The sequence below is a fragment of the Epinephelus lanceolatus genome, chromosome 5, assembly GCF_041903045.1.
Source record: "Epinephelus lanceolatus isolate andai-2023 chromosome 5, ASM4190304v1, whole genome shotgun sequence".
NCBI lineage: Eukaryota > Metazoa > Chordata > Actinopteri > Perciformes > Serranidae > Epinephelus > Epinephelus lanceolatus.
In genome coordinates this window covers 13477705-13503828 of record NC_135738.1, presented here as the reverse complement: position 1 = coordinate 13503828, position 26124 = coordinate 13477705, and the positions used below count along the sequence as shown (strand labels likewise).

Sequence of the window (26124 nt, the reverse complement as noted above, 5' to 3'; positions counted from 1 at the left end):
GACTGCCGATCATCTCTGATCGAGAGGCTGTATTTGTATCTGGAGTAAATGCACAACTATTAATCACCTAATGCCTAAATAGTCTCAGAGTTAGTAGCCTTAATGGACTACAGAAACTTTGCTGTGTAGGATTGTTAAATTGATTCAAGCACTTACAGCAGATGTTTTATGGCTGATCAGAATTTCAAATATTGTTTTGACTGCATGGAAAGTCATGTAGAAGATGAAGCTTCTTAGGCTCAAACCCTCTCACATCTTACCTGGATGACAGCGGCGGCTCTCCTCATATCGACAAAGTGCTTCCTCTCCAGGACGGCCCTGAAGCGGCGCTGCAGCATGACAATTCGCCGCAGCACTTCCTGGTGGAGGAGGGTCTGAAGACGCTGACGCTCCGCCTCCCGCAGGAACACCTGCATCACACAGGAACATGTAAATAAGCACAGAACTGCCACAGATAAGATGGCACACCAAATGTGAGCTGGTCTCAAGAATCCGTACCATCGTGTTGCCAACTTGATACCCAGCAGGCGGCAGGTGGATCCGTCTGAAAAACTCCCTGATGCCTGACTTGGTCGCACTCGTGCCTCGAGGCAGCAGCACATGAAAGTGACGCACAAAGTCCTGCAACATGGTGAATGTGTCGTCAGTCAAGCAGTTTCAGATACAACGGTTCATGGTTGTTGGCAGTTACTGTTAAACCTAAGTTTCCCTCCAAAACATTAAAAACATTGCTAAACATCTAATTTTATTAAGACTGTATTCCTGGTGGATTTATAATTGTAAATCTCAACATCTAGACATATTTGTGCAGCAATAAAAAGTAAGATTAGAATCAGCTTTGGTGGCCAAGTATGTATTCATGGCTCGCAGTCACTTTCACACACAGTGCCCAGAACGAATGTATGGAAGGATACACTCAAAGAGTAACGTCTGTATTTTTCAACCTGGACCCTTTCTCCTGTGTGTCTGTGTCTAAATTAACAATGGGGACAACAGTTTTTGAAATTGATCCAGCATTGGGTGAGAGGGCTGCAGCCGGCAGCCACAAAACAGGTTTACTCTCATTTTGTTCTTGTTTTATTCTACTGAGGTATATTCATTCATTTTCATTTTTTAAAATCGCTTATTGTGTGAGGGGTCACGGGGGGGCTGGAGCCTATCTCAGCTGACATTAGGCAAGACGCAGGATACACCCTGTACGGGTCACAACACTATTGCAGGGCTATTATTAGACTGCAAATCAATGGCGTGTTATGAATAATGACTAACACAGAGACAGGATGAAAAGAAGGCGTCTCGTACATTAATGACTCAGGGCTTAACACTGTGGGATCACTGTCACACACTCTTTAATGGACTTAATGAACTTAAGAACACAGAGTCGGATAAAATGATGACGGCCTTAACAGCTTTTTAATCAGGGAAAATACCCTGATGTTACCATGGTTACATGAATGCATTAGCATGAATAGGTCATGGGATATATGTGGTCTTTATCAGGATCAGTTATGAGATCACGGACAGATTTCACTATCAGCAGATGGATTCAGCCATTTAGGTTTAGCTGTTGAAATCCTGCTAAAATCACATATCTGCTATCATAAAAGCCCGTGGTTGGTTTGTTTTCTTTCACACCACAAACGAACCGCACCACTTGATAGCGGACCGAGACCCACCTTTTCAAGCAGTCTCAGTACGGTTGGTTAGTCCGCACTAGGGTTCAATTGACAGCTTTCGCACCAGCCCCAACGAACCGTACCAACTGTGCAAACGGACCTGAGTTTGTTTCAACCTGGACTTTATTCTTTACGTCTAAGAGTGCTTTCACACCAGACCTGTTTGAGCTACAAATAAACAGAACTGTAACACAGACCCATAGATCAGCTGTTAGACGTTCGTAGGAGAGGATTACCTGGAAGGTGTACTTGATGCTGTATCCTGATTGTCGGATCCGGACGGTTTCCAGCATACCTGTGTATCTGAGCTGTCTGAGCACCAGGCTGTCATTGAAACGCAACGGCAGCTGACGGAAAGAGACAGAAAGAGAAGAAAGAAAGGGTTAATTTAATGAAACAGAAGTCAGCAGTCAGTCAGAGAAGCTGTATTTAATCGATGACTCTTCTACAGCAGAATTTACCTTCTCAGCGTTGGAGCGAATACACTTCACAAAGTACGGCTCTGATTGGTCAAGAGTCTCCATCAGCTTATTGAGGGACGCCTGCACAAACATAAACAGATGACATCACATTGTGTTATACATAGAGAATTGCAGTGGTTGAATGTACGAGAACATTAACTCGAGTACTGTACCTGGATACAGTTATGAGATATTTGAGTATTTCCATTTTCTGGTACCTTACACTTCTACTCCACTACATTTATGTGATACATCTAATTACTTACTACTACATTAATGTGTTAACAGCTCATATCCTGATTCCTGTTTTTATTTAAAATATGTATTATATTCAGTGCAGTAGTGCAGTGATGTAAAAATGTTTAACTTTTAATATTTATCTTCATGATATTCTTGTACACATTTAAGCATTATAGGCCATTGCTGCTACTGAGTCACTAATGGTGTAATCTACTGATCGTCCAGCAGGGGGCAACGGCAGCACTGACCTGGAACTGTGCGCTGATGCTGGGCGGCTTCTTCTTCTTGTGCAGGTGAAGCAGAGACTTGGTGATGCGGTCGTGGAGCGTCACGCTGCTCAGGTAACGCAGAGACTTCACGTCCAACAAGTGCTGCATTCACAAAAGCAGATTACACATGAAACAGTGTCTGGGAGCTGATGAGGACCACTGACTCTGAAGATGTTGTCACGTGTTTGTGTCTTACCTTGGGAAGGGTTGGCTTGCTTTTGATGTTTTTGTTTCTCCTGCAGGTGGGAAACATTGTTTTTTTATTATCAGATATAATGACAATTCACCAAGTTGGGTTTAAAAAAGGATGCACTGGAACCAGGTATACCCTCCCTTTTAGTCCATATATGTGTCTTCCTCTGAATACCTTTGCTACTACACTAATGCAAATGGATAGCTGGAATCCTGGATATAAACAGTTGCTCATGCTCATTTCCATTTCTACCAGCTAACAGAGGTACCTTAAAGTTGCTGAACGAGCTGAGACAACAACATGGAAAGAAATCCTCTGCACACAGTGAATACATCAGTTTGTGAGTGAGTGATGTCCACATTTTCAATCTATGATTTTAAATTTATCAGATTAGACCAACAGGTTTCTGGACATGTGGGTAGCAGAAAGGTAAAAAACAAATCAACAGCAGCAAAAGACTGGTTAGAGTTTCTGCGTGTCACTCACAGCAGGATGCCCTGAGCTCTCTCCAGGAGCTTGCTGCTGGTCGAGTTGATGAAAATCCCGTCTTCTTCCAGGGCGGGACTTCCTGTCGAGGACATACGACCGGTCCTGGAGCTGCGACCGTTGCAGCCGACACCGTAGCCATCCCTACAGGAGGTAGGGGGTGGAGTGAGAGAGAGACAGAGGGAGAGAAGAAAAAGAGAAGGGAGTGGTGTTCAGTTTGGTTCGGCAGCACTGCTTGTAGCAAAAGAGTCATTTGATGATGCAGTTCTTCATTTCGATTTTTCACTTCTTTGAATGAAGATGTTCCGAGATGAAATCACACACTGAAGACACTGTTTTTTGGCCGGAGATTTTTCATTGTATTTTATGTCTGTCTTGTTTTAACCTTTCATTTTCTTTTCTTTAGCTCCTTAATGAATTGTTTTTAAATGTATTTGGCAATGTGCATCTTTTGTATCTTGTCTTGAAGCTTGTGGTCTTTTATGTAGAGCACTTTGAAATGTGCTATTTAAATAAACTTGCCTTGCTTTCCCTGAGTGTTTAAAGACTGAGGATGTTGTACGCTGAGCAGATTGTAAAGCCCTTGAGGCTGATTTGTTATATTAGGCTTTATTAGGGATGCACAATAAATATCCGGCTGATAACGGGACATTTTAATTATTACGCACTATTCCGATAATTGAAATTACTGCCAGTGGACTTGACTCAAGACACTGGTATTGTGTTGAACTCACCAGCTGGCCTTCTCATTCAGGGCATTGGTGCCTTGAAGATCTGACAGAGGTGTCCGGGGATTCTTCCTGGTGATACCTGGATGGCAGAAGAGGAGAGGAGACACTTTAAAGCTCACTGGATATATCTACATCTGCATCTCTGACCACAGCATGAATATCTTCTATTACTTCCCCTTTACCGGCAACCACCATGTTGCTTTTACCATGGACATATTGTATTTTGTACAGAGCTTTCACACATATCTCTCCAGCTACCCTCCCTTTATCCCTCTCTTATCTAGCTACCTGCTTTCATCCACTCCCAAAGCCTTATCCTGCTCTTGTCTTAGACTGGCTTTACTTTCCCCCCAGTCAGCCCCAAAGGTGTGTGTGTGTGTGAGAGAGTGTTTCAGTGGTTTTGGCAGTGGGACATTAATGCCGATTGAGAAATTATATATAAAAACAAGCAGCTAATGAGCTGTGTGTTTCCACTTTACATTTGTAATTCCCTCTTGTAAAAGTTTAAACTCACTGCTTTTACTATGCAATGACATATTTCGCAGAACTGGGGTTCACTCTGTGTTCTGTTCTCTTCAAAAACACAGTGTGTAAAGGTGATCCCTGAAGCTGTTACGATACCAGATGGAATTAAAGGAATAGTTCGGCTTGGATTACGCTTATTCATGCCAAGAGTTAGATGAGAAGACTGACACCACTCTCATGTTTGTGCGATAACTATGAAGCAACAGCCAGCAGCTAAATAGCTTAGCTTAGCATATAGACTGGACAAAGACTGCTCCAAAAAGAGGAAATATCCAGTGAGCAGCAGTTCTCTGGGTGAAAATGCCTTGTTGATGCCAGAGGTCAGAGGAGAATGGCCAGACTGGTTCAAGATGATAGAAAGGCAACAGTAACTCAAATAACCACTGGTTACAACCAAGGTGTGCAGAAGACCATCTCTGAACCAACAACACGTCCAACCTTGAAGCAGATGGGCTACAGCAGCAGAAGACCACACCAGGTGCCACTCCTGTCAGCTAACAACAGGAAACTGAGGCTACAGTTCACACAGGCTCACCAAAACTGGACAATAGAAGATTGGGAAAACGTTGCCTGGTCTGATGAGTCTGGATTTCTGCTGCCATATTCAGATGGTAGGGTCAGAATTTGGTGTAAACAACATGAAAGCATGGATCCATCCTGCCTTGTATCAATGGTTCAGGCTGGTGCTGGTGGTGTAATGGTGTGGGGGAGATTTTCTTGGCACACTTTGGGCCCCTTAGTTGGTTTAAACACCACAGCCTACCTGAGTATTGTTGCTGACCGTGTCCATCCCTTTATGACCACAGTGTACCCATCTTCTGATGGCTACTTCCAGCACAACATGTGATGTCACAAAGCTCAAATCATCTCAAACTGGTTTCTTAAACATGACAGCGAGTTCACTGTACTCCAATGGCCTCCACAGTCACCAGATCTCAATCCAATAGAGCACCTTTGAGATGTGGTGAGGCAGATTATTCACATCATGGATGTGCAGCCGACAAATCTGCAGCAACTGTGTGATGCTATCATGTCAATATGGACCAACGTCTCTGAGGAATGTTTCCAGCACCTTGTTGAATCTATGCCACACATCACCAGTTTGTAGCACAGGATTTCCGTGTATAACCTCCAAATCCCAGGCAGGTAACCCCCGGTGTTATCAACAGGGTTATTTTTTCAGACTTGACATCATAAAACTGTTTCCACCATGACTGGTGTTTCCCTTAAACAGTGGAAAATCTTTGGGGAATTTTCTTGGAAATTTCCTTGGACATCTCTTTCAGTTGCTGCTGCAGCTGTTAAATCCCACTGGACTTGAGTGTGTATGAAAGCAAAGTACTACAACATGAGGACACTTTGGAGGTTTAGGCACACAATGACACACTTAGCCGTACACGTATGAACAAGTACGCACACAGCTGAAGCCAAATGTGTGACAAAGGACGACCGGAAAATCCGAGGGCGTCATTAAATCCTGCCAGCTCACATGAGACCGACTCATTTGTGTGATCACTCATGTGTGGGAATAAGTCTCCACAGTGAGGTGAGTCAACCGGACTAGAGCTCCAAACGACCCAGATGTCTGATTTCCAATATCTTATTAAAAGTTGTAATAAAACCGGCTTACTGAGGCTGAAAGTCATCAGCGATCCATTATTCTCTACATGACCACCAACGACTTTCTCAATACAGCCTAGAATTAATTCCTTTGACTGGGTCGAGCTTAGTGAATGGCTTCTGATTGGCCTTTAAAAATAGAAGCACTCACTTCAGCTCACCTCAACTCAACAGACCTTTATCGACAAAATCCATCACCATTACAAACCCCATTAACAGAGAGCACCTCTCTAATACTGCTGAGGTGAGTTGAGGCTTGGTCTTCACTCCAAAATATCAATAATGTACCTGAAGAAATTAAATCCATAAGTCCTGTTTAAAGCATAGATAAGTTGATCCTGAAGAAGAGGAACCACTTTCAAAGAAGAGCTCTTAAGCTGTCTCATGAAGCTCTTCCAGCCAGTGTTACTTCCTGTTTAATGGTTAACGTTCTCTAAACCAGTGGTTCACAACTGGTCCAGCTCTGTGGTCCAGATTTCTCCTTAGGGTGCTTTCAGACCTAGAGTTGTCTTGCTTTGGTCCAAATCTGGGACTCATTTTGTTACAAAGTTGCCTAGAGTTGGTTCATGTTCTCACGGCAGCATTTACAAGCGGACCAGATCAAATGCCTTGTGTGAGAAAGCTGCTCTTGATTGGTCAGAATTTCCATGTGGGAAAAATCCAGGAAGTAAAGCAAACGTTGAAGAAGAGTACACTTGCAAGATAAGTGTGACACTTTCTAATGTCACAATGGAGGGACAACTACGCAGGCTGATTTTAGCGCTGCTCATCGTGGACTACATTGCTGTCATTGTTCATTTTAGTCAAACCATACAGTTTGAAAACGAGGCGCAGCTCCAACTAGAAAACAATGTTTTGATGCATTGGATGTGCTGAATGTGCATATTAAGGCAGTACAGGAGGAGGTGCACATTAATAATCCTCCAGGACTGTAACATGCTCATGTTTAACCCAAACAATGTGTCATGTGACTGCAGTTGGTTCAGATCCAGGTCGGAACACATTCTCACCACAAACGAACCGCACCAGAGTTTGTTTGTAACCGGACTGAGACCACCTCTTCAAGAAGGTCTCCGCAGTCCGCAGTTTTGGTGCACACCTGAGTGCAGTTGCTGTGTTCACACCCGCCCAAACGAACCACACTTAGAGGGCAGACTAACTTGAGTTCAATTGAACCGAACTAAACAGGGCAGGTGTGAAAACACCGTTAGTCATTAGTTCAAGGTCCACACAGTTTAATACATTTAGCAGCATGCTTGCATTTGGCCATGTCACCAAGCTAGTTTGCTGTCTTTGCTGTTTCCAGCACAGAGCTTTTATTTTGCAGTGCCGTTTACTGCTGTAGAGTAAGTAACTAACCTATAGTTACTTGATAGAGACAGCAAACTAGCTCAACAACATGGTCAAACGCAAGTATGATGCTGAATGTATTAAAGTGTGGGACCCCGAACTAATGACTGATGAGAAATCTCAAAGCCGTGGCTGGACCAGTTGGGAACCACTGATCTATATAGCTCAGTATAACCGATCCCAATCAGTTAAAAAAGCCTTGATTGGCCCCAATCCTGAATTTTCAGATTGGATCGGGACATCCACAATTTCAAGTGTCTATCAGTAACATTTTCTTCTACCTTTTAAAAACAACTGCACCGAGTCATTTGAGTGTTTGAATTCACTATTCACTTTGAGGACATTTTTAAATTTTATACTAAAAAAATGTGAAATTGGATGAAAACGCTGCAAAAATGTATAAAAATCAGCTTCGTGCAAACAACAATTAGCAGCTGTGACTGAACTGTGACTGCGCAGACACACTTTTGTCCTCCTGCAGCAGCAAAATCACAGACGCCTCATGATACAATATGGCGGAGATTCTGGAGTTTTTTTTGGAGTAACTTACTGTATTTCTCATCTTTGCATCTTTGAAGGATCTCAAGGCTCCTTTGGTGAACCGGATGATGGAGGAAACTAAAGCTGTCGACAGTTTTGACAACACTACAGGGAACTGCTGCATCATTACCTAAAACGGAGAGACAGAGAGAGGAAGAGACTTAATGTTTTGCAGTGAAGCGTCTCCGTTTGTGAATAATTCAATACATAAAAAATAAGAGCCAAAAACAAGAAGCATTATGAGCAAAAAGAGGAGATGAAAAGGAAAGCAGGCAGAGAAGGTGAACTAACAAACAGGAGAAGAGAGGCAGCAGAAGCAAAAGAAAAGGAAGATGAGATTTAGAGAGAGAACAAAGTCACAAACCCCTCTGAGATAAGTCAGTGGTAACATTTTCAAACAGTCTGCTCTGTACCACTCCTCCCAGTTTGTGAAAATAAACGCTGCAGAAGCAGATCAAAACCTCTCTTCTTCTCCCCTCTTCCTCCTCCTCATCATCATCATCATCAGCAGCAGAAGCACAACTCCAGGTTTAAACTCCTCAACTCCTTAAACACACCCTGTTGTTCTTGGCCCGGGTGAAACGAGAGTTTGGACAAAACAGTGTGAGCACAGCTTTCTGAACAGTGATGAATCACAGCTCAGTGTGTAACTGTGAGAGATTAACTTAAGATCATTAAGTAGCATATAAATTATTGTTGCATGCTGCAAACTTGGGAAATAAGAAAAATAACTTCTGAGTAATAACTTTGAGTTTCTGACAAAAAGCAGGAGAGAAAATAAAGTACATGCATTTTGAGTTTTGCCTTTAGAAGATAATGTAATCTGGGCTGCAGCTCATGCATACTGCATTATGGATTCATTATAAGGATTATTTCTTTGATTAATCAACAATGTAGTCTATAAAATGTCAAAGAATAATGAAAAATGCCAGTTGAAAGTCCCCCAAATTTCTTGTTTTGTTTGACTAACAGTCCAAAACCCCAAAATATTACACTGACAATAATATAAAACAAAGAAAATAATCAAATCCTCACATCTGAGAGAGTGCAGAGAACAGATGTTTGGCTGTATTGCTTTGTTAATTACATTAATAAGTAATTAATGATAAAAATTGTTGTTATTGATCCACTTATCAATAAAAGTACTATTTTTTAAGCACAAAATGTAATAAAATAAATAAAATATGGCCTCATATTGGACTACAGAAAGTTAGCTTGGTGTTTAGAGACAGGGAAAACTGTATTTTTTGACTGCATAAAATTTTTCTTGTGTAGCTTTTAAGTGCTTGGCAACAAATGTTAAGTATTTTTTGTATTGATGTTTTTTTTGTATTTATTATTTTTGTATTTGTATTTATTTTTGTATTATTTTGTATTAATATCAATGAAATAGGCTACAATACGTGTGTATTATTTATGACTGTTAATTTCATTGACAACCTTTTTTCCATGACCAAAATGAGTGATGACGAGCTAAAAATAGTTCTTCATTATAAAAACAATCTATGTTTCATTTTTGCTGGCGAGACAAGATGTGATGAAAATGTTAGTGGTGGATTATCAGACACTGAAAGCCGAGAGCAGCTGTGCTTGTCATTATCTTCAAATGCTGCATGAGCGACAGACTCGTGAACTCCAGTAAATAGTCTGCGCCAGGATGTTTAGCTAGCCAGCAAAAACACTCACACCGGCGCAGCGTCAGCAGTTGGTGCCAGTTGTGAGCTGTAATTCATCAGTAAATAATCAGCTGTGTGTGTCTGACTGTGGATGGTGGAGCTGCTGAATGGATTTGTGGAGTTTATTAGTTGCAGCAGTGGCTGTTAGCAGCTAGCTCCACCTGTTAGCCACTGAATGGCAGCAGAGCAAGCAGCCACCAGTCCGGACTGTCTCGGGAAGGTTTATGATTTGATGGTGTTTGACAGGCAGGTGGGAGGCTTGGTTATCTGTCAGTCTAGCTATGCTGTAAGTAAACAGTTTGAACTCAGATCAGTTTTCTCTGACAGAGATGAAAGTTTAGTTTTGATCACCGACTCTGTGAGAGGACACGAGTTTAAACCTCCAGACTAAGACTAACATGTCAACACAGTGAGATCGATAAGTCAGAGTTTACAATGAACCTGGGGACAAATCCTAATTGTCTCAGATTAGTTATTTGTGGTGTCAAAGTTTTTGAGAGCATAAATAGAGATGTTGAACTTTTAAAATGATGATCAGTAAGTGTGTGCTCGTAAATCAGCTCTTAAACCTGTCAAACTCTGCTGAAGAAATGACAGTTTATACGTAAGTGTGCAGGGGTGACATTTTTTTACAACCTGTCACCTTAAGTCTAATTTCTGATACATGAATTAGTCTGACTGGATTAGTTTAAAGATTATAAAAACATATAGAAAAATACTGACTAAAAGATTATGACTAAAATGCCATGGGTTTTTGTCGACTAAAACTAGACCAAAACTATGAAGGATAAAAATGACTAAAATGTGACTAAAACTAATAAATATTTTCCTCTCAAGACTAAGACTAAATATAAAATAGCTGTAAAAATTTACACTGATTTATTAGGAGTTAAACAGTCAAAGCAAACCTGCTTCATTAGGTCTGTGTGATTCAAGCGGATCTGACTGGCGGTCACTAAGCAACCCGCCGACTGTCATCACATTCTGATTTTAATGTGCTCTTCCCTGATTGGTGCACAGAGATACATGATATCATCTATGTCTAACTGAGACCACAGAGAAAAAGGAAACACATGTGAAGTAACCAAAACTATTCTAACCGAGTCAGATAATAGTGCGTTCCTGTAGGATCTTATTACTCATCGTAAGAAGCTGATTGAGAATAAATGTTTTCAGGGCTTTTAACCTTTAAACTGCAGCCGTTTATTATTTTATTAGACTTGAAGACGTTTCCTCACCAGTTTTTTTGTGGGTGTGTCTGCGGCCGGCCTCCCTGAAAGCCACCAGGGCTCTGAAGTAGGCTCGCAGCACGGCCCAGCGGAAGGTCGCCACAGGGTCGATTCCCATCAGGCCACAGATGAAGGCGTTCTTGCTGCTCTTGAGCAAAGCCACAATGTCGGGACGCATGTGGTCAGTGTTTTTCTCCCTGAAGTCCTGAATGAAGGAAAGACACATGTGCGTCCAGCAAAGCGTTAGTTACTCCTCTGAGGACTGAGGTTGTATCATAATTATACACAGACAATCAGGAACAGTCTGTCTATGTGTCCTCTTTCAAAGAGCTAATGTGGAAGTTTTTGGATGTATCACAACATCCACATAGAAAAATCATAAATCATAAACACAAGCAGATAATGTTTCTTCGTGTTGTGTTTATTAAAAAGTGCAAAGCCAGTTTACTACTGATGTTTTTATGTGCAATGTTTCACTGCTGTTACTCCAAAAGTAAGGAAATAGAGTTATATGACATCTCTCATATCTGTAATATATGAAGCTTAGCAGTTAGCTTAGCTTAGCATAAAACTGGAAACAGGAGCAAACAGCTAGCCTGGCTCTGTCCACAGGTAACAACAGCACCTTCCAGCACCTCCAGAGCTTAATAATTAACATGTCATATCTTGTTTGTTTAATATGTACAAAAACCCAAATGTATATACTTTTTTTTTTGAAAGGGTGCGATAACTTCCTGAAGTCGCTGCTCTCACGACAAGAGAAGTAGAGTAAGCTAGTAAGTGCGCAACTTGACGTCTTGCCACTTTGGTTTTTGTCCATATTAAAGGGATAGTCCGCATCTGTTGAAGTGGTGTTCTGTGAGGTACTTATCCATAGTCAGTGCATTACATACAGTGGATGTCAGTCGGCACGCCCCCAGTATGGAGAAGCAGACAGGAGTACTGATACAGAAGCTAAGCAATGTACTGCTGTAGAGGGGGGCAGCAACAAAACCTAATTTAGCCACCTAAAAAAAATTAATATCAGTTTAAGTGTATGCTATATTTAGAATATTTTCAGCACTTTACCTTGATGTCAGACAGGGATTTCCAACAGGCGACTGAAGCTGTTACATAGCGCTCTTCAAAGCCAGACTCCACTGACAAAAACAGCAATTTAACATCGCTGAACACAGGAGCTGCTGGTCTACCACTGCCTCAATCAGCCAATGGTGGATCAAGCCAGTGGTGGACCAGCAGCTCCTGTGTTTAGCGATGTTAAATTGCTGTTTTTGTCAATGGAGTCTGGCTTTGAAGAGAGCACAGATGGGGAACTTAAGCTGTTAACAGCTTCCCCATCTGACAGGGCCGTCTGTGACAAAGTACAGCGCAGGAAATATTATCAATATGGCATGTGCTTAAACTGATTTTGATATTTTTAGTTGGTTAGAATAGGTTTTGTTGCTGCCCTCATCCACAGCTCTACATTTTCTAGCTTCTGTGGCAGTACTCCTGCCTGTTTATCCAAACTGGCGTTGTACTCTATGTTATAAATTGACTATGTTGCCTCTGGTATTGACCATTTACTTGCAGTTACTGAACTGTCAAGAGGCCACATTTCGTTCATATACAATTTTCTACCAACAGTGACTCCCCCTGCTCTGCAAACAATCATGTCAGACTGGGAAGCAGATTTAGGTATCACGTTGTCAGATGAATGGTGGGATGATGCATGAAAGCAGTAAATTTATCCTCCTCTTGTGCAAGGCTCAGCCTCATTCTGTTCAAAGTTCTTCACAGGATCCATTTTAGCAAAGCTAGATTATTGAAGATCTATCCAAACCTCTCTGACTCATATGTTCTGGTCATGCCCAAGCCTAGCGGAATACTGGAGATCTTTTCTTGATGTTTTATCGAAGATATTGGAACTGACTATAGACCCATCACCTCAGAAAAACATGACACTGTCCTGAATGAAATTTGGTTACAAATAAAAACCTGACTATGGATAAGAATCTCATACAACCCCACTTCCAAAGATCTGTACTACCCCTTTAAACCACATATCGTGTTGATTAGTGAACTTTAAAGGTACTGGTAGCCAGATTTTGGACAGAGCCAGGCTACTGGTTTCCCCGTGTTTCCAGGCTTTAAGCTAAGCTAAGCTAAATGGTTGTATTCTTCAACAAAATACTCAACAGACAGACATGAGAGTGGTATTGATCCACATGTAACTCTCAGCAAAAAAGCAAATGAGCGAACATCCCAGTGTCAAACAATTTCTTTGATCTCATGCTGGAGTTGGGAAAAAGACAAATATCTTAATCATCAGCTTCTGAAGTAAATGATCATGAAGCAAAAACAAAGTGGAAATAAATAATTCACGTTTGTTTTCACATCCTTTTCCGTGCACCGTTCACGTCTTCACATTAAGCGAGGTGCAGGAACACTTAGTTAAGCACACAGAGCTAACTGCCATCTCTTCTCCTGCTTCACGTGACTGTAAGCAATTAAACACTTCGACTGAAGCCGTGCTTTGATAACAGAGCTCTGAACTATAAACCCTTCAACATATTCTCCCTCCATATGATTCGAGTCAGCTGTGTGTTCACCACCGAGCCGGCGTCGGGCACATTTCACGACTGTGGCTCTCACTGCACAATTCACACCAAACAACTCCTTGGCTCTCAGTGGATATGGGATACCTCTCCACATCCACGATAACCAACTGTTATGGATTTATATTATACAGTCAAACAACAATACGCTCGCCTCGTTCCAGCACATGTGCTTCTTATCAAACGCAGCTGGGAAGCGAGAGAGAATTTAATTTAGCTGAAAAAAAAAAAAAAAAAAAAAATAGGTCGACAGAACAACAAGTAGGTCTGCTGCAGAGTTTCAGAAAGTGAAGCTTCCTTCATCTGTTCACAGCTTTGATTTTTGACATTTACCACACAGACAGGAGACCTCTGCTTAATTTACATTTTAGGAATAAGTCCAATGCACTAGAAGTGTGTGGCGGAGTATTTATCTGCAGTGACTCTGCCCTCTACCTGCATTTTCTCCGTGACCTTCCAGTGGAGAAAGCCTAATGAAGTGCACTCAAGGATGGCTTTACAACCGAGAACACGCAGTTCTGTAAAGGCTGCTACATGCCCCACTGCATGCAGCCAGTTTTTGCCCCTGCACCCCGTCATCCTGAGTCCGCCACTGTGAATGAGCACTAATCCAGACTGTGGTTTGTCTCTGCTTCATTTTGTTTACCTATGCTCCTAAGCATGAGCAACTGCAGGCAAACAGATGTCAACATTTATCTCCTCCTACCCACAGATCCACCATAGATGCCTGTTTTAATCTTTAGTCATAACAAAAAGTGTCTTATGTTCTTGAAAGGACAAAGACTCACAATGTTGGGTGCCTTGTTTTGGTTATTTGAATGTGTTAGCATTTCTCGTGTCAAAAAACCTGAATTGAAAAAGTAGATGCTCCACAAAACCTGCTCGGTGTAAACAGACCAGTTAATTGCGAAACTCTGCAGCAGCTCAAAACTTAAAGAGTCAAAGTTCATTTTTCATCCAGGATAATTACTAACAAACACATATACAAATAAACATCAATATAAAAGCTATAGTGACCCAGCAGCATCTCACCTTGACTCCGTACTTGACTTTACCAGCGTAGTGTCTGATGATGAAGGCGGGCTCCATGACAGCAGGGAACTCGATGTAGCTGTTTCCTTCATGCTGACGCTTGAACTTGTCCAGCAAGGTCTGATTGGAAGCCTGGGGGAAACTAGAAGGAACAAGGATTTTAATCAGGGCGCAGGTTCAAAACACAAATCACAGAGACATCGAAAACTAAAATCCAAGACTCTAAAATGAATAAATCTCAGACTTAACGTACCACAAAACTTTTTGTCTGGGAAACTCTTCAGTGGTTAGTTTGCAATAGCTATTTGTGTCTCTCCAAGAAGGCATTTTATTTATTCACTGTAAAAAGGGGGGCACTAAATACAGTAACACACACAACCTACTATTCAATCTCATGATTTCTTTTTGTTTCTGTCTACTTTTGACAACAAGGCAGAGACGTTATGAAGTCCAGTGAGACTTGAGTCACAAATTAGATAACTTGACAAAATCAAAAAAAGACTTGCAACTCTACTTGAACTTAAACACCAGTGACTCGTGACTTCACTTAGACTTGAGCCATCTGACATGAAAATACCTGATATCTTTCTCCTCCCTTCATTTCCTAAATCAACTAACACTGACAAACCACCTGTCTTCTCTGGGCCAAGATGTGAACGTTGTAAATGAGAGGCGAAACATCCTCAAGAAACTCAAGCAAGTCCAGTTGCCTATGATATAGCACTTGAGATTACCATGACCTGGATGACTGAGATTCTTCAGGTGTCCTGTTAGCCGCAGAAGGCTGCCTGTAGCCCACACAAGAATGACTACTGTGGGTGACGGCATATGTCTGCAACACACTGTGTGTGTTCAAGTAAATGCAAGCATACAAATGATGTATAAGGGTTTTGAAGGGTTGTCCCATTTCACAGGGGAAGTTAGCCCTTTTCACTTGGTTCTGAGAGGCAGGGTGGCACTCAAAGTCGAGGGGGAGGGGTAAAAATAAGAAATGGGATTTGGCCTAGGTGATGAGTGCATTATGACTTGTTCAGGACTCAAAACTCAAAGTTTAGAACCTGACACTTGTGTGCAAAGACTTGAGGCTTGTGAACTCCAAAACACTGACTTGGTCCCACCTCTGCAAAGCAGCATCAGGGCAGCAGTGGATGATTACGTCCTGCATTTCTCAGAATTTAAGGAAAGAATACAGTGTGTCTAACTCCCCTCCCTTCACCCTCAGGGATTAAAACTCTGTCACAAACTTAATGCCATGCCTCAAATGTAACCAAAGCTGCAGCACATTCTTCCTCTGTGTTTTCATCTTTGCCTCATGCACATTTTATCCATTTACTACTGACCTCAACATACCTAAAGGGATGTTTCACATCATCTAAGCCTCTCCTCCCTGCACCTCTGAAACACTCTGCTGGCTGAAGTATATCCGCAGGGGTCTTAAAGCTTGATGCTGTTACTGTAGAAATGAACCCCCACACTCGCCCCCTACCCTGCAGTAACCTAATCCACTTCTCCAGAGGCCCCGAAGCCCCCATGAGTTCCACTAACTGTGAATGATGAGATCTCTAAGCGTCTTTCTTTCTCTCTGTGTAATCATTTAGCATGAAGCTCCTTCCTGTGGCAGCATAAACCCCTGGAGAGACCCTGTCCCCCCTCATTTCTTCTTTAGAGATCCCCCTTTGACCCTAATTCTCCAAAAGTCCCCCATCACTCCCACACACACACACACGTATATATATATTTCTATACACAAACATACACACACCATTTGGTCCATTCCAGGCGTTATTAGATCCAGATGAACCAGCTATGCTAAGTGGCACATAGGATGACAGCTAACATAGATAAATATGGCTGTGTGCGTACCGCCTGATGTGTTTTTATGCGAGGGGAGCGGGAGAGCGCTGGGTTTGATTTATGGAGGAGAAAGATGCAGAGGCAGAGTGCTGACCTGCAGGAGGAGAGCGCTTCACAATAGAGAGGGGAGAGGAAAAACGTGATCCAAAGATGCTGGCGGAGGAATTAGCATGTCTTCATGCTTTAGTGAAGCGCTAGTGTTAGTCCCAGTGTTGGTATCAATCAATCTAATGAGGAAAAGTCCTGCACAGGGAGCAGTTTGTCTCCTCGATTCACCAGTTGGGTGCTAAAGGTGCTCGTGCAGGGTGATATCAACAAAGCACGCTACAATGAAATATGTGCTGCTTTCCACAACATTCAGACAAGCTCGGGATGTAAATCATAAACATGGCAACTAAGGAGCTGGAAACCTACACAGGGAGAAAGAGCTTGAACCTTTACAAAAATATTCCAACCAAACATCCGCCAATGATAAAGTAGATTAAAAAAAAAATACAGGCCTGATTTTTCCACTAAAATACTTTGTCCTCACATTTGGTGATGATTCTTTAGATATCTTTTGATAATAGGCCAGGAGGTAAATAAAAACACTGGACTTCATCATCTGGGGACCATGTACACTCACTGGCCACTTAATTAGGTACACCTGTACAACTGCTCGTTAACACAAATAGCTAATCAGCCAATCACGAAGTAGCAACTCAATGCATTTAGGCATGTAGACATGGTCAAGATGACCTGCTGAAGTTCAAACTGAGCATCAGAATGGGGAAGAAAGTTGATTTAAGTGACTTTGAACGTGGCATGGTTGTTGGTGCCAGACAGGCTGGTCTGTCAGAAACTGCTGATCTAGTGGGATTTTAACACACAACCATCTCTAGGGTTTACAGAGCATGGTCCCAAAAAGAGAAAATATCCAGTGAGCAGCAGTTCTCTGGGTGAAAATGCCTTGTTGATGCCAGAGGTCAGAGGAGAATGGCCAGACTGGTTCAAGATGATAGAAAGGCAACAGTAACTCAAATAACCACTGGTTACAACCAAGGTCCAGCTCACCAAAACTGGACAATAGAAGATTGGAAAACATTGCCTGGTCTGATGAGTCTGGATTTCTGCTGCCACATTCAGATGGTAGGGTCAGAATATAGAGAAGAAGAGCTTTTGCAGATGGAGACTCAATGAGCAAAAAAGAGAGAGCTACATAGGAATATGTTAGTTTTATGGTTGAGAAAATGTAGTGCTAGAGGAAAGGGCTGTCTTATGGCAAGGTGAAGCAGTGATAATATATTAAATGTAGCTTACACTTTAAGTAATATTGATTTTCTTAAGTGGCTAAAATACGTTTTGCTGCTGCCCCTGTCCACAGCAGTACATTGCTTAGTGTCTGTGTCAGTATCCCTGCCTGCTTCTCCAAACAGGAGGCATGTGGACTGACATCTACTGTAGGTAACACACTGATTATGGATAAGTACCACATAAAACCCCACTTCAAAAGATCCAAATCATCTCTTTAAAGCATGAACATTTCAGCAGGTGGCGTACTTGCACTCCTCGTCCAGCAGGTGGAACAGCGCTGTGGGTTTCTTGCTGATGAGGTTGAGGCAGCTGCTGTTGTCGATGTATTCGATGTTGTGCCAGGTGATGCCCTCTGCCCTGTACTCCTCCTGCAGGGGGGAACAAATGAAAAACGACTTTGGGTCAGCAAATACTTGAAGGGCAAATGATTTACAAGTTCTGTCAGAGAAAAAGGCATCATGTTGATGTTACTGACTATTTTTAACCTTCACTTGAACAAGACTTGACTCAACACTTTGCAGTTAAGTAGGTTTCAACAACTATCATACCAGGTGACACACCTGCTCTCATCTCGACTAAGAGGAACCCTGACTATTAGAACAAGAAGTAAAGTGTTGCTCACATGCAGCATAATTTATTATACTTCTGCAGTTTAAAACCAAAAAGTCAGAGCAATGCTTACACAGCACTAAAAACCTGAATTCCCACAATGAAAACACCTGTTGGCTTGTAGATTATCAGTAAACCACAGTCAGTTGGTAACGTCTATGTGCCCCCAGGGGCCAATGACAAGGGAGGTATATGACCCATGTCCTCTAAAACCCCTAAGGGCGAAACCAGTGAGAGACGCCAGTTACAATCCAAACGCCAGCTGGGAGAAGAAGTAGAAGAGGAGGTTTAAGGATTAACGGTCTCCTCTCTCTGGAAAGCTACTGTTGAGGTACATCTGAAGGTATGTAAACAGCTCCTGCTCCAGCAGCTTCCCAGATCACAGTCTTACTGCTGGAAAAGAGCATGCACACTCAGCAAACTGAAGCACAACAGTTAAACTGAAGGGTCAGCAGTGGTGAGGCGTGGAGACGAGCTGAACAGAAATAGAAGAAAAGGAGGGTGTATGTTTGAGAAAAATCAATAACAACAATGATTAAAGCGCTTATAGCAGATGCTAGATGCTGCAGTGTTCATTACATCCCCCAGAACCAACTGATGGAAATAACATCACAGTGCTAATTTTGATGTTCTTACAGTGCTGCCAGTCGTTTGATGAAAGGCAGTGGAGTCATAACAGATAAAAGGATTTATCCCTCTTGGGAGTATGAGTGTGCTCAGAAAATATTATGTTAATATGCACATTAGGTTATGTAATATCTTGTGTGCAACACTGATAAATAGTTCCTCTTAGGACTATAACTGCACTCAGAGCATTTCATGGTGTTTCACACTAATGTGTCTTCAGTATAAATGGGAATGTTATGCAGATGGTTGCAGTGAAGTAAAGGGGAAAAACATAGAGTCTCATCCCATGGGTAAAATAAATTTGATTTTTTTTTTTAAACTCACTGAGAAATTCAAATTTCCAATTGTTCAAAAAATATGAAATAATAACAATAATAATAATAATAACAGCATGCATATCCAGACAATTAACACTAGGTGCTGGACAGAGCATGTGAAAGACGGGAAAACAGAGTCGACCCACAAGATAATACTTCCATGAGCATATATTTTATTATTATTAAGATATTTAATGTAGTCTTATTTACTTACTATTTTAAATTATTTATCTTTTAAACCTGTCAAAAACGAAAAAGAAAAAGAAATGCAAGTTTGTAAATGTGTAGAAATAATTTGTAGTTGTAGAAATAAATTATGTCTAAACTAGTCCATACCCATTGGCAGCTTTGTCACCTTCTACCTATGCCAATCCTCAATGCCAATGTGCAGTTTCACATAGATTGACCACGTCATTGAGTAGAAAAAAAACGTGGGACAGACAGAATGACTGACTGACAGAATGACACACTGACAGTTTCCGTGATTATGTACAGCATACCAAACCATGACTTAGTCATACCAAAAATTAGAAAAAACAAACAAACATTGGTCCACAGGGGGAGCCACAGCGACCGGTCGTATTTTAGCCATTTTTAAGCATTTTTCTGTTGTTATAGCGCCACCCAGTTGCCAATTAGAGTTAAATTTCTCCAGTCACCTTGAGGCGTCCTGTTCTACATATCTACCAAGTTTAGTAAAAATTGATATGGCGGTTAGGCCTAGATAAGAAATTAGCTCTCTAGCGCCCCCGTTTTGTTTGATGGGGTCAATAATGGAGGGGTCCCCTCAGATTATGTGTGGTCATATGCCTACAAAGTTGCGCAGTGATCAGTGAAACCCTTGAGATGTTATACACCTTTATGTAATGAGCCACACCCTCCGCAATACTCATTGCCTTATAGAAGCTCAGTTTTAGTAAGTTTTCCAACTTTTGCCAAGAGGGAACTTTAGATATTGGTCCCTAGATTATGTTCACCGAGTTTCATGCGGATCGGTCAAACTTCCTAGGAAGAGATCGATTTTAAGTGAGGCAAATTTGTTCCTCATGGTGAGAGGCATCTCTGTGCAAAGTTTCATGTCTCTACGACATACGGGGCATGAGATATGCCCATTCAAAGTTTGTTCAAAAAATTTTGGCAAATTGGGAAGACGATGGGGTCCAGAAGCTCATGCCCTCCGAGAAGAGGACGAGATCAGCCATAAAACAGGGAACAGACCATGGAACAGCTGATGCATATGTTATATGTCACACTCGAGGCAGACGCTTTTGTGTTACAACTCCATGCAACCTATGATCACACACTGGAGCGGCATGATGCAGCCGTTGTTTGGTTCTGCGTAAAAATGCAAAGGAGGCATAAGGAAGGGACTCTGAGTGGCCCTATAGTGCAATGTCAGCATAAAAAGGGCAAGAGAAGAAACTGTAATACAGAAACAAGGAGACAAACTGTAAGCCGCAAAATCTGAAGTTGTAAACTCAAGAAAAAGCCAAAGAAAACAGGTGGATTTTAAGATGATTTTTGGTGGTCAATTCTAAATTCAAAAGGGAGCACAGGGGAGTCAGCACATCATTAGGAACCATCCTCTTGGAGCCATAAACATCAATAACAAATTACATGGCAATCTAGTCAGACTACATCAACATATCTTGCTTTGGACAAACACTTGGACTGACATCTGCATCCTTAAGAGATTGTTGACCGCCTCCTTCCCACCACACCCCTCTGATGTCAGAACAAAGAGGGACTGCATCCGTAGGTTTTTTTGAAACCAACAATCTGACGCTCACACTCACGTCACGCTGCGACTGGTCAGGTATGCGGCAACACATCTTATGAATGAGTTCACTTCAAGCAACCCGGCCTTCAGGCAGCCACAGAGCAACCAGCATGCTCAGGAATGTGCATAATGACCGGGGCTAACCTTAAAATAGCTGTAAATATGACTGTGTGTGTGCGGGTACATGTGCGTGACATACAAGTTTGTGTGTTAGAATGTGCATATTGTATATATTCATCCATGTGGCGATGTATATATGTCTCTACATCTGCATGCTCGTACTCTTTTGCATGTATCCGTGTATTTTTGACCTCTGGTAATGAGGAAAAGAAATGTAAAATTTTTTGATAATCAGTTGAGACCTAATTACTAAAGTGAGACAGCAGTCAAGTATTCAAAGCAGCACCGGAGGACACATTTACACATGCGACACGTCCGCCCTCTCCTCTGTTTTTAGGCTGCTGAATCACTGACGAGGCATTCAGAACATGTGGCACGTTTGGTTTCATTCAGAGGTTGCACCGGATCCAAGAGATAGAAACAGAGTCATTAAAAAAGTGCATGTGCTTTCGTTTAAATCTCATCAAGCCGAGCACTCACAGATAACTGACTCAGTTCATCTGGCGCACTTTGTTGTGTCTGCGAGGGAGTTTGTGAACACATGTGTTGACTCAGAGAGACAATCAGATAAGGAGATAAACACACATACACTCATCAGCCATTTTATTGCGTACACACATTCATGTAAACAGATCTGTCCTGCTGACAGACAACTACAAAACTGTGACTCAGTATGCGAGGCACGCAACGAAGGTGGCTCAGTTACGGTTCGACTCAACAGCAGAATGGCAGAGTGGCTGCGAGCGGAGTTTCATCACTAAGTGCCAGACATGCCAGGTACAGCAATTTACTAACAGCTGCTTTAGGAGACAAGTCTTCACATTTTCATATGACTTGTGACGTCAGCAGCTGCTACTGTCTGAACTCAAACAATTAGTTATTGTTTATAACGTTGTCTATTTTAATAATTGATTGTTTTTGTTTTGTCAAGCAGAAATAACATTTCATCAGATGTGAACATGTGAAGCCTTCCTTTGTCCTACATGATAGAAAACTCAATGTTTGGGCATTTTTCTCTATTTTCTGACATTCTTTAGACAAAATTATTATAGGTGGTTCCTTTTTTAAGATTTATATATCATTAGCTTTTCAGTAGTGGTTCTTATGTATTCTAATCCGAACATTCAAATGTTGGTTTGAAGTAGCCTACATATGTTTTAACATCAAAATGCTATTTTCCCAGGCCCTATGTCGCCAAGGGGCCGCTATGGTTTAGGAAGTTGAGTGGTCCTCTACTAATCAGCAGGACGTGGTTTGTGCTTCAATGATTATCTTATGAGCAGGTGGCAACTCATGTGGTAGTCTCAGCCACTTTAGACCCTTTTACTGTTAGTAAACAGTATGACTTTTTTGGTGGGCGGGGCTTGGCTGGAGGCAAAACAGTTGTCGACATAGCTAGCAAGTTTTCTTGGATTGTTTTGGCGAATGGAGGAAGATGATGCAAGTGCTGCATTGCTGGAGTGCACTCTGGCACAAACTGGACCGTTCGTAAATTCAATGCGCTGACAGAATGTACCATTCGGTTATCCAGAAAACTGCACTCTCGGAGTGGCAGAGCGCTGAGCGGAGTGAATGTGTGCTTAACTTAACCATTCGTTATTTCATGTAGAAATATAACGCTCTGTTTCTTCGGCCAACAGGGCTCTCATTTATAGCATCCAGACGCTGGGTCTCTGCCCAAACCAGATCCAAATGTGCTGGCCATCAATCAATAAAATGAATGCAAACATGACGTATGCCTATGCCTACATCACTTCATCCTAACAGTGTAGAGCGTCAGACTGAATTTACGAACTCACCATGTCAGGAAGCTTTGTGGCTGATTACTCTGCCAATCTTACAAAGGAGGACGACACTTGAACAATTTCCTCCAGTGTGTTTTGCTATCGAAGCTAACGTTAGCTAATGCGCTAAAAAGTTAGCGTTACAGAGAAACCCAACATTCCTCTTAATACCTCCCCAGTTTCTGATGAGGTGGACATGATAACCCTTAATACACATAACGTTATTCATCCCTACAACAGGAAATACTTTTCCCCTAACCTGATAGGAAGTGTGTGCTGCACATGTGAGCATTTCTGATGATCGTCTCCATCCAGTCCTTCATCTTATCGCATATAACTTTAGTTAACTAACTAGCAACTATAGTAGTCTTTATTTTTATTGACTGGCAGTGGCGGCTGGTATGTGTTAAAATGTAAGTTTTGAGCCATGACTCCTTCTATTCTGGCTCCCAATAACACAACAAGACGACATTTTAAGATTCCTATGTAGCCTACAGCCCTGTGGTGGAGAGTCGCGTTTTGCCTCCAGCTAATAAAATTATGTCATTGTGGCGTCGGCCCTAAAAGGGTCTACTGTATGACTGTGTGTGTGAATTAGGTGAATGGTGCCTGTAGTGTAGAGCACTTTTAGTGGTCACTAAGATTAAAAAGGTGCTACGTAAATGCAGCCCATGTATCATTTAATGTCCCTCTGTGTGACTGAGTCAAGCCTTTTTTTGAGAACTGTATATTATCAATCTTTAAAATTCCATGGCAGTACTCCTGACTGCTTCTCCAAACTGGGGACGTGCTGATTGACATCTACTGTAGGTAACTTATGACAGCCCCTCTGCACTTAAGATTTTCAAATATTATTATCATTATTATTATTATCAGTGCTCTAACCTTCATCATTGCCTTTTACTCATGGCTGAGTCAACCTTTCATTTAAAAACCTAGAGTCGATCTCGCAGAGAAATCAATAAAAATAATTGTTAATTGCAGTCCTAGTTTGAACACATTTTAATTAGCACTTCAACCTCTCTGAATTGCATGGGACTTCCTGCTAGGCTGTTCCCCTAACAGTCCACTTCCAGCACTGATGCAGAGTGAGAACTGCAGGTGCAACTGGAGACCTGGTAAAACAGAAAAAGCAGCAGTGCTCTGGACCCCGAGGGCTCACGAGTGGAGTTTACAGAGAATAGAGACATTAAATCAAAACACTGCAGCAGATAGGAGAGGTCGGACCTGTCTGAGCTAACAGAGGAGACTCAGTAAGACAACAACAGCACAGAATGACTCGTTACATCTCAGAGCACACAACACATTTTTCTGTTGAAAGCAGATCTTGTCTGGTTTCAGTCCTGTCAGCAAAGACGACAAACATGAAGCCAGACTGAGCCCAAACTCGCCAAAACTGGAAGATACTTATCCTGACAGATTCTGGTTTCTTTTAGAGCTTGCTTTAAAATTTGGGAGGACTTAAATACAGCTTTGAGGTACTTTTTTTAGTATTTCCATTTTATGTTATTTGAGGCTGATATTCCACTACAATAAGTTAAAGTATTTTTTCTACTGCTGACATTCCCTGATGTCCAGCACATGCCTAATCAATAACTTTAAGAGGATGTCCCCCTCAGTGCCCCCAACACTTGCAATAATTTGGAAACACATGCTGCAATAAATTAGGAGAACTAACCCTTTAAATTGTCATCTGATCACTATAAATAGAGAGAGACATAACAGATATTGGGACACAGACACAGATGTAAAAAATCTCAAACCAAAACCAATCTGTGAGCAATAAAAGCTCCAAAACTTCCTGCTGCGCTGGAGAAAGCAGGGAGTTCTGTTGTGGTCGATTTGCGGCCGTCCCCCCATCTGTGAGTCAGCTCTGTGTCTGTTCTCTGCCGGGTAACGCAGCGCAGCTTTCAAGCAGGCCTGAATTGTTTTGAGGTGTTAAAGATGAGGGAGGCCATGAGTGTGTTTGTGTTGCTACAGTATCTCTCTGTTTCTTCTGTCTTTGTATTTCTCCCTCCCGCAGCGGCCTTCTCTCTTGTTATGACAGCACAGTGTTTTTATTGAGCAGACAGGAGGACCAGCAGTGCAATCACGAGAGCTGCAGCGAGTTCTTTTAAAAGCAGGGAGAGAGAGAAAGGCTTAACTCTGACAGAGACGCAGATACAAGAAGAAGACACACTCGCTGTCTTGTCATTAAACATGCTCTCTAAGTGGGTTTTGCTTTTTGTGGTCCACTGAGAGAGAGTTGGACTCTGTGGACCAGCATGACTCACAAAAATGACATCAAGGAATGAGCTGGACTGATCAAAATAAGGGTGTAGAGTGTGGAAAGTGCCAACTTTGCTTCCTGATCTATGAAGGCTTAAAGGGATACTATGCAGGATCTTCCTTAAAAAAAGAACAGTGTGTAGACTCATACAGACGTAATACCTCAATCAACACTTATGACCCACAAGAAGAGTGTGATGGTGTATTAATCTGTAGAGACTCTGCCCTCTACCTGTATTTTCATCTTGTTTTGTTCAGTTGCAGATGTTCTTGGGTGTGTAGCATCCAGCCAATAACAGCGTGCAGGTGAGGTCGGGACTTTATAAAAAGGTAGCAGCAGCAACAGGCATCCAAAATGGAGGTACAAATATTGTGGACACAGCACCAAAAACATCACATTCTCATCCCAGGTCGTCAAATACTGACAAATTGTCACACTCCCTCTGCATCTTATAGCGATGTGAAGGCCACAGAGCTGAACCACATGTGGTTATTGTTGTGAAACAGTCACACTTAGGTTAAGGCGACAAAACTACTTGGCTAGGTTTATAAAAAAAGATCAACGGTGCGCAATGACTGTATGTAAATTGACTAACATTACGTTAAACCAACTGTGACTTTTGGTTTCACGCGGGACACAAACTGCTGTCTCCTGGCTGAAAGTCCGATTTTGTTTGATCCATCTCCCCCTTCTGCCCACCCTACGCAGACTCTTTCTGTCTTAATGCTACATCAGTTGCTTTTAGCGTCTACTATTGCAACAGATGGGATTACACTGGAGTTAGTTGATGGGCTGCTGTGTCTCATAAAGCCTTTGCCGTCAATATGACATGTCAAGGGCCGTGAC

General features: G+C 41.9%; 1 protein-coding gene across 18 annotated transcripts in view; it reads right to left on the bottom strand.

Moving 5' to 3' along the window:
- The window catches only part of LOC117262261 (unconventional myosin-IXAa-like), a 217634-nt gene that overhangs the window by 32468 nt on the left and 159042 nt on the right, over positions 1–26124 (bottom strand). For all 18 annotated transcript variants that reach the window (XM_033635087.2, XM_033635091.2, XM_033635092.2 and 15 more), the window contains 12 exons: positions 18019–18140; positions 14626–14767; positions 11006–11201; positions 8102–8221; positions 4060–4135; positions 3326–3469; positions 2843–2882; positions 2626–2748; positions 2138–2218; positions 1913–2023; positions 499–621; positions 261–410 (listed from right to left, as the gene is read on the bottom strand). In XM_033635087.2, coding sequence (XP_033490978.2) covers positions 261–410; positions 499–621; positions 1913–2023; positions 2138–2218; positions 2626–2748; positions 2843–2882; positions 3326–3469; positions 4060–4135; positions 8102–8221; positions 11006–11201; positions 14626–14767; positions 18019–18140 — 1428 coding nt within the window. The remainder of the gene's footprint in view (positions 1–260; positions 411–498; positions 622–1912; positions 2024–2137; positions 2219–2625; positions 2749–2842; positions 2883–3325; positions 3470–4059; positions 4136–8101; positions 8222–11005; positions 11202–14625; positions 14768–18018; positions 18141–26124) is intronic.